Source organism: Staurois parvus, unplaced genomic scaffold (assembly GCF_062004578.1).
Source record: "Staurois parvus isolate SC_StPar_1 unplaced genomic scaffold, SC_StPar_1.0 ptg000024l, whole genome shotgun sequence".
Lineage (NCBI taxonomy): Eukaryota > Metazoa > Chordata > Amphibia > Anura > Ranidae > Staurois > Staurois parvus.
Window position 1 is genome coordinate 2,232,445 of NW_028317820.1, and position 19,341 is coordinate 2,251,785.

Sequence of the window (19,341 nt, forward strand, 5' to 3'; positions counted from 1 at the left end):
GAATCCCCGGATGTGATATCTTTCATCATAGAACCACCTATCCAGAGCTTCCCTTCATCTACAGTCGGAGTGACCTTTGGTGTATAAGACACAAACGCACAATTTAAATTGTGCTTCCGGTGAGTGCGCAATTTAATTATTTCTTCTGCACATCGCCGGACTACATGCATCATAAGGATTTCATTGAAATACACTCATCTATGTCTTTTTGATGACTGGACTATACTGTGCATTTATATTGTGCGTTTTGTATTGTGAAGTGAAGTCGTGTGAAGCTCACGTTTTTTCAATTCTTGGGAAGATCACATGCAGTGTGTTTGGTCACACATATGTATGTGGTCTACACCCGTTGACATTTAAGTAAGGGATATTGCACCATCTTCAATATTGGTACAGTCATATAACATCTAGCGCTGCACTATTTATTTTATATTGTTTGTTTGAAGGTTGATGGTTTTCCTTTTTAGTGTATCAGCTGCTGTGTTGGTTAGCGCTCACTGAATCCCTCATTACCATTCTGACTTTGTCCCTGTTAGAGTTCTCTTCAGCACAATGCAGTATATCACAGGGTGGAAAACACAATATGCTCCCTGTTTTTGCTCTATCATTATACTAACACTGACGATCAGATACTAATAACAGGATAAATGTGTGTATTCAGACAGTGACAACTTTTACTTTTCAGGAAGGAAAGCAGAAAAACGGAGGAAAGCCCAGGCACGGTAAGAAAATTAAAATTTTTTTTTAAATCCTGATTTGTATCAGACCGGGTCTGCAAGGCCAAAAATAATATGTGCTTTATACCACCAACCAAATGCATTATTGTGGTAGCACAGCGGTCGCTGTTTGCATGTATGGGAGCAGGCACGCTGACTTAGCGCCCCCAGCACTTTGACTGTGCGGTTAGTGAAGCTCCCAGTATGGCAGGCTTCCAATCACATGACCACCGAGACAGCCAATCACAGTGATCACACCTACCCACCGAGTCGGCAGTAAGGGGATTAAAAACACTGTCACTGTTGGGATTTTACAAGAATTTTATTATTTTTTATTTTTTTAATGTGTAATAGAGATATACCATTTGCCCTCTTATTTATCTTTACTTTTTATCCAGCCCTGGAACTGGAAGGCCCCCTGAGGTCTGAGGCCTGCTGCCCTATAAACTTCCTTATGCTGCCTTCCATCTCCTGAGTGCGCCTAACAGTGGCAAACCACAAAGCCTCATAGTTAAGAGTCATGTAACTCTAAATGGCTATAAGATTTGACACACTCTGGAGCTGTAAAACCGCACGGGTCCTCCTCGTGGGATCAGGCAGCTGACAAAGGCAGCAAACAGCAGACCCCAGAGAAGACTCTTAGCTCCAGCTCCTGTCTCCAGAGTCAGCCTCAGGACCTCCGCCCATCAAGGTGTTTTCATTTGTGTATAACTCCTCCCACGGCTTTCAGTGGAGCTGAGAACTCTTGAGAGGAGTACTGAGGCAAGGAGCTGTGATGTTTTCAGGAAGCTATGTACAGCACCCTGCTATCCCCTCCCACCAGCCATGATCTGTCTCTAGTATATAGAGAAGCACAGAGACCCAGTGATGACATCCCTGGGAATAAAAGAAGATATGTAATGAAAATGTTGCATGCTTCAAAGCAACATGGGTAATACATTATCATTCCCTCTTCATGTCAGGTTTTTCAAGGTGAGCACAGCCAGGAACCTGTACATGGAATCCATCAATCAGGATCCAGGTGAGCTGGTGTGGCTGACCGCCACAGTATTCTTCTCTCATTCTGCGGGTGCCATGAAGAGAACCAGTCATGGCTGGGCTTATGCAAGAAACTGAATGTTATGTCTAAAATAAGTATAACTGTCTTATTTATGAAAGATGCAAGAATTAAAGTTGGAAGGAAGCCTGCTTTGTCTACTGCATAGCCTGGTAACAAATGCTGTCAAAGAGCTCCTGAGTGTGCACAGCAGTATAAAATGACAACTTGGGGGGCTGTTGTTTGATTATGTTATGCACACTCAGGAGATGGAAGATGGTGTATGTTATCAGCGGGGGTCAGGCAGGTGACAGGGCAGCAACTGTCAGATCTTAGGAGGCCCCTCATCTCTGACTTACATGCTAAAGAGTCAGCCTCAAAGTAAGGTCAACCATACATTATGCCATTTTCTTTCCTTCAACCACGGGTGGAAGGAAAAACAATTGCTTGATTTCCACAGCAACACTGTGTTGATGGGGGAATTCCTTTGGCAGTGCTATTGTGTTCTGCCAGCAAGGAGCTCGGGGAGTCTTCTACCATCAGAATACAAAAAAACCCAACAGGCGGGTTCTACTGACGTAGATCGATGGATCGACTTCAGTACACCTAGCTTGCCCACAGACGGATCAAAATTCAGCTGGTTCATGCTAAACCGGTCAACGTTCGATCAGTCTAGGTGTGGCTTTTGTAAAGCCAAATAAAAAAGGGGGGGGGGAGGGGTAGGTCATTGTGAAAACTTCATATGCAGACCTGAACAGGTTCAGAAATATAAAGCAAATCCTATATAGTTAGTCCGGCTGAAAAAAGACAAAAGTCCATCCAGTTCAACCATAGAAAGAAAAAAAAAAAAGTTATAATCCTACACCCACAGTTGATCTTCACCCTAAATAAAAAATTATTTTCCCTGCCTTCTCCCCCCTTCCTCTCTCACATATAAAGTATACCGGCATACCTCAGTTTACGAATTTCATGCGTTCTGCGGGACTTTTCGTATTGCGGAAAATTTGTAAACCGAAATGCGGTTTCCCATAGGAATGCATTGAAAACCAATTAATAAAAGACTTTTATCTGTTCAAAACGCTTTATATAGTGCACTTTAAAGGCATAAATACTGTACAGGGACATGATTAAAAAACATTGTAAATGCATTGAAAACAGGGGCGGACTGACCATTCGAGCACTCGGGCACTGCCCGAGGGCCTGGGGTCAGTAGGGGGCCCCATAAGATGCCCCTGGTACCTTTCATTGGCTTTTTCATAGGCTTTTTAGGGTGTGGGCAAGGACACAGGGGCCCCATGATCCCTTATTGCCCAGGGGCCCCATGAGTTGTCAGTCCACCCCTGATTGAAAACCAATTAATCTGTTCCAGAGGTCAGAAAAAAGTCAAATTAATCCGTTCATATTGAGAAACAAAATCGTAAACCGAGGCATTATTTTCAATGGATTTTCATTCATAAACTGAAAGTTACGCCTGTATATACATTTGTTTACATCTGCTTTTTTGTTGCAATTCAGCACTTCATAGAATGATATTTGCTCTCCCCCCCTAAGATTTCACGTGTGCATAGATATGTCACAAGGTTTTGGGTGCCCTGTGCTGCAAACCTTGCTGTGTCTGTGCAGGCATTGAAACAATCGCATGCACGCACAGATGTGCTGCAGGGCTCTCCTGGGAACCAAAGGGCTCTACCCTTGCTTTGGGTCCCGGCAGAACCCTGTAGTACACCTGTACATGCTCCATTTATATGCAGATGGATGGACAGAGCCCTTCAGCACATGTGAAAAACCAAGAAGTGCCAGGTATGGGGCAGGGCCAGAGGTAATAAGGACTGAAGTTCCCCTGTAAGACTCAGGGGGTCTATATAATTTATTTATTTCAGGTACTTATATAGCACCATCAATTTTATGCAGTGGTTTACATATATTTATATGTTGTACATTCACATCAGTCCCTAACCCTCAAGGAGTGTACAATCTAAGGCCCCTAACTCACATTCATACATACACATACTAGGACCAATCTCAGATAGGAGACAATTAACCTACCAGCATGTCTTTGGAGTGTGGGAGGAAACCAGAGTACCCAGAGGAAACCCACGCAGGCACAGGGAGAACATGCAAACTCCAGGCAGGTGGTGCCGTGGTTAGAATTCGAATCGCAGACCCTATTGCTGCCAGGCAGAAATGCTAACCATTTAGCCACTGTGCTTCCCACATTGATGTTTTCACCTAAGATTCACACAGCTCTCACCCAAGATTTTTCACAAACTGTTCAATTTAAAAAATGGGTGAATCTTGGGAGAAAGTTGTGTGAATTCTAGGAAAGCGCATTGATAATGAGACCCCTGGATGTTCAAATTCCAGCCAAAGCGCCCTTCCAGCCTTCATTGGATCTGTTTATATTCCAATAGTGTTTATTGAACATTTTTTCAAATAACAGGTAATACTAATGAAAAATGTCCTGTCAATAATATAGATCATAACACAATGCAAGTAGGAAAGTTGATCAAACATAAAACATGTAACAGGAGATTAAGAACTCTGTAGAGTACTTATTGAACCATCTAGACCACGGGTGTCAAACCGGTGGCCCTCCAGCTGTTGCCAAACTACAAGTCCCATGAGGGGACAATTACAAGCATGACTTCCAAAAGCAGAGGCATGATGGGACTTGTAGTTTCGCAACAGCTGGAGGGCCAGCAGTTTGAAGCCCCTGGTCTAGACCAAGGACCAGAACCCTTATCTGCCATACATAGGGGACTGGCACAGCGGAAGGAAAGGGAAGAGGGAGGGAACAGGGAAGGGAGCCGGGAGAGGGGAAGTTAGGAAGTGTAGTGAGAGGGAAAAGAGAAGAACCACTGTTCATGGACCTGAAATTACACACAGAGTAATTGTCGTTTAAGGCAGGATAAATATTGTAGAACATATAAAGATTGAGGATAATCCACCCTAATAGACAAAGAGAAAATGATAAAGAATAGAAAAAGGAGAAGGAGAGGGTCAACTTGGGGGACATTATGGCACAGAAATATATTAAATCCACGGGTCCCAAATTTTGTCAAATTCTCTAGTATCATTGTGTAGTATACAGGTGAGCTTGTCATTAATCTAATCCAGTTCAATGTATTCTTAACATAGTCAAGCGGGATAACCAATTGCTTCCAATGTCTAGCTATAGGAATTCTTGCTGCCAACAACATATAGGTGATCAATTTATGGGACTTTTTGGGAACATTATCTGGGAACTTATGAAAGAGGGCCGGATCTGCAAATATTTAACCCCATTACCGAATTAATGAAATTAAACATGCAAATCCAAAACCTGGTTGCTATCAGACATTGCCACCAGATTTGAAACATAGAACCCACCTCAATGCCGGAAACATATCGTTGAAGCAGATGGATGCATCCTCACAGTCCGAGTAAGGACCAAGTACCATCATAACAACGCTTTATAATTTGCTTCAATTAGGGTAGTATTGATGGAAACTTTAGAAAGTGCAGGGCAATGTCTTGCCAATCCGATAGGTCATAATTGACATTCAGGTCCCGTTCCCAATGCTCCATATAGAGAAGCGTACAGTTCGGATCAGTGAGGAGAGCATTCACTGTGGAGACATGGCCTCTAGGGCACGGGTGTCAAGCTGACGGTCCTCCAGCTGTTACCAAACTACAAGTTCCATGAGGCATTGCAAGAATGGCAGTTACAAGCATGACTCCCAAAGCCAGAGGCATGGTAGAACTTGTAGTTTGCAACAGCTGGAGGGCCACTAGTTTGACACCCCTGCTCTAGGAATATCCCTGTTCTGACATGAGTTCAAAGTTAGTAAGTAAGGGTGGTTCATCCAATAAAGTAAACTTCGAACGAATAAATTAAACAATCTGATTATATCTGAAGATTTCGATAGTGGACATTTGCAACTTTAAAATACTGTAAAGAGTGTATTCCATCACCCTTAAAGTAGTCACCTATCCGCAACCATCCTTTATTGATCCACCATTGAAACGGGGCAAGTACTAAACCAGGTACAAATTCAGGATTACAAAAGATCGGAGCCTAGGGTGTATGTGGAGATGCCAATGATTTGCGAAGATGTACTCTGTCTCAGACTGTCAATGAATGAGACAAAATGGGGCATAGTATAGGAGGATTCGATCGATTAGGAAGCCAAAGTAATGAGCTGACTGCTAGGGGTGGCAGGAAAGAGCTTCTATAGAAACCCAGAGAGGGGTAAATCCTTTAGCAGTGGTGTAGGCCAGTTGAGCAATTTGAGCAGCTTGAAAATATGCATGAAGATTAGGAAGGCCAATCCCACCTCGTGGTTTAGAGGCATATAACGGTTTATTTACTAAAGCTGGAAAGTGCAAAATCAGGCTCATTTCTGCATAGAAACCAATCAGCTTCCAGGTTTTATTGCCAAAGCTTGATTGAACAAGCTGAAGTTAGAAGCTGATTGGCTGACATACACAGGTGCACCAGATTCGGAGTGAACCAACTTTAGTAAATCTCCCCCATAATGTCTCTTGGTTCACCTGAGGTCTTCTATTATTCCAAACAAAGTGGAGAACCTCAGCTTGTAGATGCTGCAGCTCCCATCTAGGAATTGGTAAGGTTCTAAAATAATATATGATTCAGGGCAAAAATGTCATTTTAATCAAGTTGACTCTGCCAAACCAGGACAAGGAGTAATCAGCCCACGTTTTTTACAAAGGGGAGGATAATTAGCTTGACAGAGGGTCTCGACTGAAGCAGTCAAGTGGATTCCTAGAAAGGGTAAAGAGTTACCTGCCCATTGAAAGTCATAAGTAGTTCTGAGCTGCCTATCTACAGAAACGGGTAAGGAAATGTTAAGGCATGTCGTTTTTTGGGAGTTTAGAAACGGCACAGAAAGAGCAGAGAATTGGCACAACAGAGACAGTAAGTATGGTGATCAAAGGAGAGGTGATATACATAAGGACATTGCCAGCAAATAGGGCACATTTATGGTCTTGTTGTCCACAACGGATGCCATGGATTTTAGGATGGGAATGGATAGCTAAGGGTTCAATCGCCAGAGCGAAAAGCAATGGGAAAAGTGGACAGCCCTGTCTAGTGCCACGTTGAATTTGGATCTATAACCTCTAATGTAAATTTGAGCCAAGGGAGTATCATATAACGAATGCAATAAAGCAAGAAACGTAGGATCAAATCCAAAGGCCTGTAGGGTAGCAAACAAATACTCCCAAATGAAGCTATCAAAAGCCTTATGAAGGTCTGAAGAGAGAAGCACAAGCTTCCTTGAGAGAGGAGCTTCCCAGTAAGAGCTCATGTACACTGCAACTGATAAACTCACGTTTAGGAGCTGTTCAGCGTTTTTTTCAGCAGCCCCTGAACTCTCCCTAATGTTTTCCTATGTGTCCATGTACACATCGCCAATTACAAGCAGTTGAGTTTACAGTTGTTTTCTTGAACTCACCAAAATTGCGTTCAGGAGTAGATTTTACTGGAGTTTCAAACGCCAAACCGTGTTTACAAGCGTTTGCTTTTAGATGCGTTTTTTGACAGGTTCATATCCAGATGCTGTCCGGAGCCTTTTTTCTTTATCAAAGATACATGCAAATCGTTTTCCATGTATTCAAATGGACCCGGTACACCAGCGCAGTCAGTTCCAGGTTTCACGTGAAGGAAACAATGGCAGAACGCGCCGCATTATGCTCATGATGGGATCCATAGTGAATACAACCAGAAAAGACAGGTCATCTCCACACATACTGCTCTCTCTGCTTCTGCTCTCTCTATTCCTCTCAAAATTTCTGAAATAGTTAATTTTTTACTGTTTTTCAGTGCATTCTGGGCATTTGGGAGGGTCTCTTGAGGTTATCTTTTAACCACTTCAGGTCTGGACACTTTTACCCCCTTCCTGTCCAGGCCAATTTTCAGCTTTCAGCGCTATCACACTTTGAATGACAATTGCGCGGTCATGCAACACTGTACCCATATGAATTTATTTAGCATTTTTTTGAGACAGACTTTATTTTGGTGGTATTTATTCACCACTGGGATCTTTATTTTTTGCTATATAAATGAGAAAGTCCAAACATTTTGAAAAATTTTGCAAATAAATAATCTTTTTTCATAAATCTTGGCCAACATTTATTCAGTTATCTTTTTAGTAAAAAAAAATAACGTAAATTAGTTTATAAACAAAAATTATAGTTTTTCAAAAATGTTTTTTTACATTTTTATTTGTATATTATTATTTATGTTTTGTTTTTTAACATACTGTCACCCTAGCAGTACAGTGTCACCATGGTGACACTGTACTACTTGTGGGGGGTGATGAAGATTTTTTTTTTTTACACTGATTGCTTCTACACCCATAAAGGCTGTAAAAGCAATAATTTCTCCTCTCTGGCTGCATTCCTGCAGACATTGAGAAATACTATGTCACATAGTACAAGGCTGTTGTGAATAGCCCTGTACCATGTGATCTCTGTGATCATTCACAGATTTCACACGTAGTAAGCAATGTCAGAAGTGACATCTTGCTTACACCTATTTATGTGATCACTGATTGGCCAATCAGTGATCACATGATCAAGATCTCACACAGAGGTCCCGTACACAGCGGGCACTGGATCGCTGTTCTGCACGCTCCCAGGAAGCGCGCACAGTCAAGAATGGCGGGTGCCGTTTATGAATGGCAACCGGCCCCTGCACTGCCACCCTCCGGCCATTTATATACAGCGGCCGGACGGAAAGTGGTTGAAAATTCTTCTAAACGCAAATTCACATAAACGCGGCTAAATGCGCATAAACGTGATTAGCAAACGTGGCTAAACTGCCGTTTTTTAACCTACGTTTTCTAGCAGTTTCCAGCTGTCAGAAGAGTTTTCCAAATGCGCCGTGTACATGAGCCCTTAGAGCGGACAGCTGAGATCAGAGTGATAGACCGGCGAATCTGTTCCAATATTTGATGACCAGAGATGAAACCCGACTGGTCCTTATGAAATGAATGAAATGGGGCGATAATTGTGAACATCAGTAGAGTGTTTATTAGGCTTCAGAATGACACGGATATACGCTTTGTTCTCCTATAAAGGAACCACACCCTTCTCTATTAAAGAATTAAAATAAAGAGTCATATGGGGGAGAAGGTGTTCGGAAAAAGTTTTATAATAGTTATTTGGAAGACCGTCGGGGCCGGGGATTTATGTGACGATAGTAATTTAATGACTTTGCTAAGCTCCGCGTCAGTAATAGGTTGTTCCATAAGTCCTCTATGGGCCTCGGTGAGGGATGGAAGACGTAAAGTTTCCAGAAAATTTTGAATTGAGATATGCTCAACAGGCTGGGGTTGGCCATATAGGGTAGCATAAAAGTCATGAAATTCCTGAAGGATCTTCTGAGGATCTTGATATGACCCCCCCCCCACCCCCCCGTGAGCCCACGTTTGGGAAGCACCGAGTGAATATATTTAGGGGTAAGTTTATGTGCTAATAGGAAACCCGGTCTGTCCCGCCACATGAAGAGTTTATGATTCATCCAACGTAGTTGTTTTTCTGCTTTTGTGGTGAGACGGAGGTTAAGTTCTAAACGAGCTCGCTCTGCTTTAACCACTTACCCTCCAGAGGATTCCCCCCCCGACCAGGCCATTTTTTGTTACGGCGCTGCGTCATTTTAACTGACAATTGCGCGGTCATGCAGTGCTGCACCCAAATGAAATTTACGGCCTTTAATCCCCACAAATAGAATTTTCTTTTGGTGTATTTGATCATCTATGCGGTTTTTATTTTTGGCGCTATAAATGAAAAAAAAAACAACAATTTTGAGAAAAAAACTATATTTTTGACTTTTGCTATTAAACATGTCCAGTAGAAAAATTTTAAAAATCAAATACAGTCATAAATTTAGGTGAAAATGTATTCTGCATGACTTTGCTAAAACAAAATCCCAATACGTGTAAATTAATTGGTTTACGTGAAAGTTATAGCGTCTACAAATGGTGGTATATATACTGGAATTTTTCTTACTAGTAATGGCGGCAATCAGCAACTTATAACGGGACTGCGGCGGGCATTCTGACACTGGGGGGGGGAGCTGACTTGGTGTCCCTGACATCCCCAGTGACACCAGTACAGTGATCAGTGTTAATAAAAAGCACTGACACTGTACTAATGACACTGGGCAGGAAGTGGTTAACATCCATCTCCGCCACCCCCCTCTGCCAATCCCTCCACTGGCTTCCGATTGCGCAACGGATCAAATTCAGAATCCTAACACTGACATACAAAGCCGTCCACCATACTGCCCCGTACTACATCACTGACCTAATATCCAAGTACCACCCAGCATGCAAACTCCACTCCTCACAGCAAGCACTTTATAAATACTGTATAATAATAATAATAATCTGGGATGATCAAAGGGTTAACTGTGTGCGGTGTGATTTTTACTATGAGACTGTGTGTGTGTGCTTTCCACTGTAAGCACACTGCTTTGTATGGCTCTGGAGCTGACAGGGGAGAGAACTATATTGTTTACATACAGTTCTCTCCCCCATCAGTAATGCTCGGTGATCACCGGGTGCCGGCGAGTAATTACCGTCTGGAACCTGGTGATTGACAGCCGAGGCCGCAAATGGCGGCGTGCCCCCTACCCAGACATGCAAAATCATGTATATATACAGGCACAGGGTGATTTAAACATAAGAGGGATATGGGGAGCTGAGACAGGGGTCTCCCCACCTCTCCAAAGTGAGCTGGGTTCCATGGGCCCCCCACCCAAAATGACTCCCGTCACACGGGGCATAAGACTTCAAGTGTTCTATTGGATCTGTTTAAATGTCACTTTTCCTATATGTGTGTGTCTGTTATTGATTTTGTATTTCTGTTTCCTCCAATCAATAGTAAAAGGGAAGCAGGATGACATGTATCAGAACGTCTCTCCGACCAAAGACATCAGCGGTGACCATTTCTCAAACAAAAGCTCATTTCTGGACGTGTCTGAAGGTACGTAAGATGAGCACGTTCTCCTGGAACCCTTTAACCCCTTGGCGACCGCGCCTCCTGGCCCTTTAAATTGTTTGTGACACCGGGAGGCGGGGCGTGGTTTAGGGTCATGTGCCGCCATAATTGGAGGTCACATGATCGGAAAGGTCCCGATCACAAATAGCGTTTGGAACCTTTCCGTGAGGGGTTGTAAATGTCCTGCGGCATGTGCTCTCGACACACATGTGGTTTTTTTGGGTGTGCAAACATGTGACCTCTCAGTGTCAAGGCCCAGCTGCCGAGAGGCCGCATATTTGTGTATGGTCAGCGCCAATAGGTTCGAGTGACACTGAGGATTTGTTCACGCTTTGTGCATGTCAGGAACATGGACTTTCCCAACATGCACAGAAACGCGTTGCCCTTTAGTAGCCACAGAAAGTTGTCATTAATCCTTCCTGGCAAGGCCATGCATCGGCTAACGAGCGCGGTCTTGGATCGGGGCAGTATGGTTTTGCAAAAGGATCAGGGACTTCTTTTGCGTGTTTCTAGCACATAATGAAGCCTATTAAAAATGAATGGGCTGCACGGAGCCCCCCAAAAATTCTATTCCAGTATGTAAGATTAACCCCCTCTGTTGCTGTCAGTCTCCTCCAAATTCTTTTTTTTTTGTGCTGCTGTGATCAGACTTCCTGACATTCTTTCTTCATGCTCCCGCTGTATGTAGGAACGTAGCCACCCTCTCTTGCTCTCCCTATGGACTATGGGATTTGTAGTGTCCATTGAGCAGTGTACGTGACCGCAACTGGCGTACACTGCTTGTACCAAACAAGTGAAAGTGAGCTGGAAAAGGAGGGGTTCAGGAGCTCACAGAGGAAGTTACAAGGAGGCAGGAAAACAAAGAAACAATTGAATGAAAATAGATTACAAGGCAATTAAAGTGTTACTAAACCCACAACAGTGCAATCAGTCTGTAGATGCAGTAAAGCATGCTTGTTATACTCACTGTGGAACCTAAGGGGTTAATACTCTGCATTATGTAAACAGGATGTTTGATCCTGTCTTCTCTGATCCGCCCCTTCTTCCAGTGCCCCCTTCTTTTCTCCTGTTAAGGCATACCGTGTGGAGTCACTTTGCACATGCTCAGTTTGGTGTGTATGCTAGAGGTTTTTTTTTTCTTTGGAGAGTGCATGTGATCAGCACAGGGCCAATCAGCACTGTCCAGACAGAGGGTCAGGGGTCCTGCATCTTCCTAGATTAGAGTGAAAACTCCTCCTACAAGCTTTAACCGGTGCTTTTTCTGAACACTGATAGAAGTCACAAGACTGCTATATACTGCTGATGAGAAAAGGTATTTAGCAGTTTATATTTACTAAAATAATTGTATTTCCGTATTCTGTGTACTGTGGGAGAGCGGATATAGTGAATGCAGGGTCCGGGGAGACCGGATATAGTGAATGCGGGGTTCGGTGAGAGCAGATATAGTGAATGCAGGGTCTGGGGAGACCGGATATAGTGAATGCAGGGTCCGGGGAGAGCGGATATAGTGAATGCAGGGTCCGGGGAGACCGGATATAGTGAATGCAGGGTCCGGGGAGACCAGATATAGTGAATGCAGGGTCCAGGGAGAGCGGATATAGTGAATGCAGGGTCTGGGGAGACCAGATATAGTGAATGCAGGGTCCAGGGAGACCAGATATAGTGAATGCAGGGTCCGGGGAGAGCGGATATAGTGAATGCAGGGTCCGGGGAGACTGAATATAGTGAATGCAGGGTCGGGGGAGAGCGGATATAGTGAATGCAGGGTCCGGGGAGACCGGATATAGAATGCAGGGTCCGGGGAGAGCGGATATAGTGAATGCAGGGTCCGGGGAGACCAGATATAGTGAATGCAGGGTCCTGGGAGACCAGATATAGTGAATGCAGGGTCTGGGGAGACCAGATATAGAATGCAGGGTCTGGGGAGACCAGATATAGAATGCAGGGTCCTGGGAGACCAGATATAGAATGCAGGGTCCTGGGAGACCAGATATAGAATGCGGGGTCCGTGATTTAGTAACACTTTCAAACTTGGATGTACAGTATATGGATTATTTCTGGAAAATAAGGATATCATTTAGTGTCACTTCAATAGTCATTTCGGGGTCCCTGTCCCCAATGAATCTCCCCCCCTCCCCCAGTCATAATCAGTTGTTAATATTTTGTACTTTTTATTGTTACCCCATGAACAGTCAGAACAGAAGAGGAAATGAAATTCAGTTTCCCTTTGGCGTGTTGTTGTCATGCATCGCAGATTCCCACAGCCCAGCCCAGCCTTGAAAAACATTTTGGTAGAACAAACGTCTGTGCAGGTCGGAGAGGAGAGGCGAAAAATAAAGTACAGGCGTTGTGAATCTACAAAACATCATCGGTGGGGTGGATGCAAGCAGCTGACTATTCTCCCACAATGCTGCTAGACTGTAATTACCAAAGCGGGAGGTTTTAAATCTGACCCCCTGCCTTTCCTTCAGTCTTGCAGAGTTGTACCGGCTCCTCTCCTGCACTGGAAATCCTTTTTCTGAAATCACTGCACACTGTGAGCTCCTCACAATGTGCATCAGAAGCTGCAGCATTACCCACCTCATTTCCTGGCTGCAGGACGCCCAGTATCATCCAACACTTTTATCCCCAGCCTGACTGTTCTAGCTCTACCCTCCTCATTTATTGGGCTTTCAATAATGGAGGTTCAGCATCCCATGTAGGCATTACCCACATGCAGCCTGCCTAGGAACACCCACTACTCCAGGCTGACCCCTCAAGGAATTTTGATATTTTCATAACTCCTTCCAAGAACCAGCCCACTGCTTGCATTGCATAGAGAAGTGCAGAGACCCAGTGATTATATCACTAAAATAATGAAAATAGGATATGGATGGGTTCCAAAGAGGTGGGGGGATTGACAACAATCAGCTCATGCACTGTTGCTGGAACATCTGCATTTTATTGACTGCTGTGTGAGAATTTAGATACCATTCATATTTAGTGAAGGCCTATGTGTCTATGTTTTATACAGGAGGCGATTCCTATCTGGAACCGATGGCCCTGGATGAAGCCGATCAAATATCTGATGGTGAGAGATCTAAAATGTTAACATTCACAAGAAAAATTGTCAGGCAAATGTCTCACCAAGAGTGACGGGCAGTGGCATTGTTGACCCTCTTAGCTACACCACCAGCATGGACAGCGATCTTCTCTCTGTCTTGGTCAATGGATGATAGCAAAGGTCACACAAAGAAATGATTGATGATTGATGTCTAGTCCAGGGGTCTTCAAACTTTCTAAATAAAGGGCCAGTTCACTGTACTTCAAACTTTCGGAAGGGCCAGACTGTGACCAGCCGGAGCAGAACATGGCATTAGGGGGGAATAGTTTACCATCATTGGTGTCAGGGAATAGTGCCCCATCATTGGTATCAGTGGGGGGAATAGTTTACCATCATTGGTATCAGTGGGAGAAATAGTGCCCCATCATTGGTGTCAGGGAATAGTGCCCCATCATTGGTGTCAGTGGGAGAAATAGTGCCCCATCATTGGTGTCAGGGAATAGTGCCCCATCATTGGTATCAGTGGGAGGAATAGTGCCCCATCATTGGTATCAGTGGGAGGAATAGTGCCCCATCATTGGTATCAGTGGGAGAAATAGTGCCTCATCATTGGTATCAGTGGGAGGAATAGTGCCCCATCATTGGTATCAGTGGGAGGAATAGTGCCCCATCATTGGTATCAGTGGGAGGAATAGTGCCCCATCATTGGTATCAGTGGGGGGAATAGTGCCCCATCATTGGTGTCAGTGGGAGGAATAGTGCCCCATCATTGGTATTAGTGGAAGAATAGTGTCCCATCATTGGTGCCAGTGGGAGGAATAGTGCCCCATCATTGGTATCAGTGGGGGGGAATAGTGCCCCATCATTAGTATCAGTGGGAGGAATAGTGCCCCATCATTGATGTCAGTGGGAGGAATAGTGTCCCATCATTGGTATCAGTGGGAGGAATAGTGCCCCATCATTGGTATCAGTGGGAGGAATAGTGCCCCATCATTGGTATCAGTGGGAGGAATAGTGCCCCATCATTGGTATCAGTGGGGGGGAATAGTGCCCCATCATTGGTATCAGTGGGGGGGAATAGTGCCCCATCATTGGTATCAGTGGGAGGAATAGTGCCCCATCATTGGTATCAGTGGGAGGAATAGTGCCCCATCATTGGTATCAGTGGGAGGAATAGTGCCCCATCATTGATGTCAGTGGGAGGAATAGTGTCCCATCATTGGTATCAGTGGGAGGAATATGGCCCTGTTGACAGTGTGAGTGGCAGGAAGCTCTCATTTTGTTTAATCACCTTCAAAGACCAGACTGCTAGTGAAAGGAAGGAATCCATTGATTTATTGTGTTTAATTGTTTATTTGTTTATGTAATTTTCTCCTGGGACTCGTAATGTGTACATAAAAATGGCAACTGCCCCAGTCTATAACTGTCCTTCCCAGTAAGAAGCACAAGGAAGGGCGATGCATGTCAAGCAACAACAAGGAAAAATTCCCGGCTCACTTACCAACCAGGCTGCAACCAACCAAATGATCCTGTCTAACACTTCACGTTAAAAACAGAGGTTTAGTTTGCACAATGCTGTCCTGGCACACATTGTGTATTTTTGTTGGTGGAATAGGGTACTGTCTACTCTTTGGTAACGCAGTCTGGCTCTGTACACGCAGGACTGAACTACTAACACAGCTATGTGATGATTATGTGACCTATTCTTCCATCTGTTGGTCCAAGGTCAACTGGCCCATAGTGGGCAATCTATCTCTTTTAGCTTCTCCTTCACCTTCCTGGGTGTATCTGTTATGTCTGATCTTGTTGATGTGATACTTAGGGCCAGTGACAATGGCCTTTTGTCAGCATCAGAAATGGTTTTATCTCCATACAACCTTATAGGAATGCAAAAGCACCTTGAACCAGGTCAAATGCAGGTCACAAAATGGTTAATTGCAGGTCAAATGTAGGTTGGAAGTAGGCTGACTGCAGGGCAAATGTAGGTCTGATGGTGATCAGTTGCAGGTCACAAGGCAGTCACTTGCAGGTCAAATGTGGGTCAGAAAGAGGTCAACTGCAGGTCAGAAAATATGGAAAGTCTGAGACGCCGCTCACCCAACCCAAGTCATATAAATGTAGGTAACAGCCCCAGCCAGCACTGTTTCAATGTCCACACCTCCCTTGACACCAGCTTCCCTACTCCTGAGCACCAGCGGAGAAGAATATTTTACTGCAAAATTTAACAGGTCACGGCAGCACAGAAGATGGTCAACTGCAGGTCAAATGCAGGTCAGAGGATGGTCAACTGCTGGTCAAATGCAGGCTAGAAGGTGGTAAAAGGCAGGTCAGAAGGTGGTCAACTGCTGGTCAAATGTAGGTCAGAAGGTGGTCAAATGTAGGTCAAAGGTTGTCATCTGCAGGTCAGATGTGGGTCAGAAGGTGGTAAGCTGCAAGTCAGAAGGTTGTCAATGGCAGGTCAAATGTAGGTCAGAAGGAGATCAACTGCAGATCAGATACACCTGTCAGTGAATTATAAATGACCTCAGAAGCATTGCAAACTGATATCACAAGCATACCGCATTTACCCATCTACACAAACCCAAAGTCTGATAACACAGGATATAAGGCTAGCCGGTCAACTAGGGTACAAGGAGGATTGGTGCAAGGCAGTGGTCACAGGGGAACAGGAAATATAATGGCTAACAGGTAAAAGAAAATGGATGACCCTTCATTGCTTTGATTTTTTTCCAGATGGAGACTGCTATGAGAATGCCGCTGAAGAAATAAAGGAAGGATCAATAGGTAGTACTAGTAATATATGACTGTTGACTTTGTATGTATAGATCAACCAACCCCATCCCATATAAACTTCAAACAGCTCCAGCATACTATGGTTCCTATGCTCCTAGGTGTAACTTACAAGATATTGTCAAAGGAGGGAGAAAACTGTAGAAATATCACCCCATTGTTCGAAGGTTTCCATTATGGAATTATTGAGCAGAAAGTTCACCGTGTGCTAGAAAGTCTTCTCACCAAATGCACCACCTTCATTTGAAGCTCTTGTAATGGTTCAGTGCGTTTTGATTATTCCACCATAAATTAATTATCTAGTAGTAGTAGTTGGTCACATTCAACTGGACCTGTTCTGCAGGAAATGCTCAGTACAGAACCAAAAAAGTAGCTTAGAGAAGCTAGAAAATGTCTTCAGCATTTCAGAACAAGTGCAGATCTACATGATTAACTACTACTAGATAGACCATGGCGTGGATAAATGAGAACCTTCACAAATATGAATGCATTAGAAACTATTTTCCAGAATCCTATGGTGGAAGGTATAACATTTGTGTATTGTGGCCCATTAACAATTACTATGGTGGGAACACTGGTTCATTTGAAAACACTGACCAGAAGATTTAACTGTAACTAAGCAGAGCTTGATGTCCCATCACCGCTACTGGATGGACCCTGTGCCACTCATTTGTCTGTATTAGGCTTCATTCACACATGCAGCCAGGGTGCAGTAAAACCAGGCATTTGAGCCGCAGTTTTACTGCCCCACCATCCACCTGAACACTAACATATAGCCGCTCATGGCTGTACACATGCTGCAGCGAAACTTAAACAGCAAGTTGCTTTTGGCAGGCGGTGCCATTGCCGAACGTGATTAATGCAGTTCTGTGGGTATGCTCTGCAAACACAACACAACCGCAAACAATGCACACATTTGTGGTATGGCAATTATATGATTAAATCAGCCATTGAGGAGGCAACATGTTGCCTCTTCTCATTATTGCCAAACTCCTTTGAAAAGTAATCTGAGAATGGCTTTTCAAAGGAGCGGCAATCCCTGTCATACATGTGGACCAGAACTTAGTCTCCAACATGCCTTCTCTGATGAAGTTCAGTTCTTAGTAAATGGAACTCTTTAGCAAACAAATATGGAAAATTGTATGAAATACTTTGTGTAATTTTCCTTTACTGGCACCAATCCTTGGCAGCATACATGTGGTAGTATGCTGCTGTGTTGGTACCAGAAAATTAGCGTAACCATTTGATCAACTAGACAGCTAGGCCCCTCACCGTAGGAGTTCCCTTTGAGTGAACCCAACTTTCCATCATTTGGAGAGGCCATACCTCTTTTGAAACCAAATCCCTCTATTCCTCTTCCCTCCTTTTTTTGCTCTGGTTTTATAGATCATTGTACCATTTAACAACCAAAAGTGTTATACAATGCTAAACCTTTCACCCAACCTATAAATTATTATGCATTTACCTTGAAAAGTCAGTATAAAAGAAAAGAAGTGGCAAAAAAAGAACTTATGGATTTAACCAATCATTTTTTGACAACTAACTTCCTATGGTCTACTGAACTGGGGGCATGGCAGGGGTTTTCCTTGTCTGCTTACTTGGTGCTAAAAGGTGAGCCCCATTCTCATTACAGGAAAGTTTGGAGATACACAGATACAAAATCAAGCAAAAGGACAGAACTGCAAAATATTTACATTTTTAATGTATGGAACATTCCCTTACCATAGATTCACAGTCCTACGAAGACATGAATGGGCCAAATAATGGACAGCCTCAAACTCCCGAGAAGACCCATGAGGAAGGTGAAAAGTTGTTTTTAAGTTTCTCTTTTTCTCAAAAGGTGTTTACTGTAGAGAGAATACCCTTTATGTTTTACCTTTCTGTATTTAACATCAGTCACTTTAGTTGCCATATCCTACAGGACGCACAATTTTGTTCATGCAGTAATTAGTAACTCTGCTCCGGTTTGAAATAGCTAATAGTAGTTGGTCACAATCAGCTGGATTTATTTTATATTGTCGAAGATTTTTTAACCCAAGTAGCTTCCTTAGTTCAGGGACAAACCTAAAGATCGATAGCCACATGGGCAGCTCAGTTACCTTAATCCAGCCTTTTTCAACCAGGGTGCCTTCAGGTTTCTTTAGGGGTGCCTTCGCAAAATGCCTAAAAATTGCCCAAAAATGTGTGCAAGCCAGCAGATGGATGAAACCTGCCTTTCAGTTAAAAGATTTTCATTGTGCACCATTACAACCTTCCAGCCGATAATGTCATTGGTTGCTAAGGCGGACATTAGGCACCTGCACAATATCCCTGTTCGCCACTTTCTTGCCTCTCTCCATCACCACTGGGGTCACATTAGCTGAGTGAAGGAGAGAAACTGAGGGAGAAGAGAAACTGAGGGTCACTAGTCAGTACCAGTATGCAAAGGTGTATTTGCTTTGGAAGAATAAATCACTTATAACGTTGGGTGTCCTATGTCTGTAGATGTTGCTGCATTATATAAAACTATTTTTTTTAGTTTTTTACATTTTAGAATGGGGCGCCTCGAGGTTGTGGAGGATTTTAAAGGGTGTCTTAACTGAAAAAAGGTTGAAAAACACTGCCTTAATCCAATAACCATGATGTCATGCAATGTGCCAAGGCAGATGATAATTTTCCAAGAACATGATGGGAGGTGTGAATGTTTCACTTCTCACTCAAGTATCTTCCCCACTTCCAATGAATGTCATGAACATACCCCAGGGTTGATA

The 19,341-nt window shown here is 43.6% G+C and overlaps 1 protein-coding gene across 1 annotated transcript in view; it reads left to right on the plus strand.

The window, feature by feature from the left end:
- The window catches only part of CD19 (CD19 molecule), a 60,593-nt gene that overhangs the window by 39,160 nt on the left and 2,092 nt on the right, over positions 1-19,341 (plus strand). The window contains exons 5-10 of the mRNA XM_089693483.1: positions 686-722; positions 1,679-1,737; positions 10,642-10,743; positions 13,772-13,828; positions 16,535-16,585; positions 18,319-18,393. Coding sequence (XP_089549609.1) covers positions 686-722; positions 1,679-1,737; positions 10,642-10,743; positions 13,772-13,828; positions 16,535-16,585; positions 18,319-18,393 — 381 coding nt within the window. The remainder of the gene's footprint in view (positions 1-685; positions 723-1,678; positions 1,738-10,641; positions 10,744-13,771; positions 13,829-16,534; positions 16,586-18,318; positions 18,394-19,341) is intronic.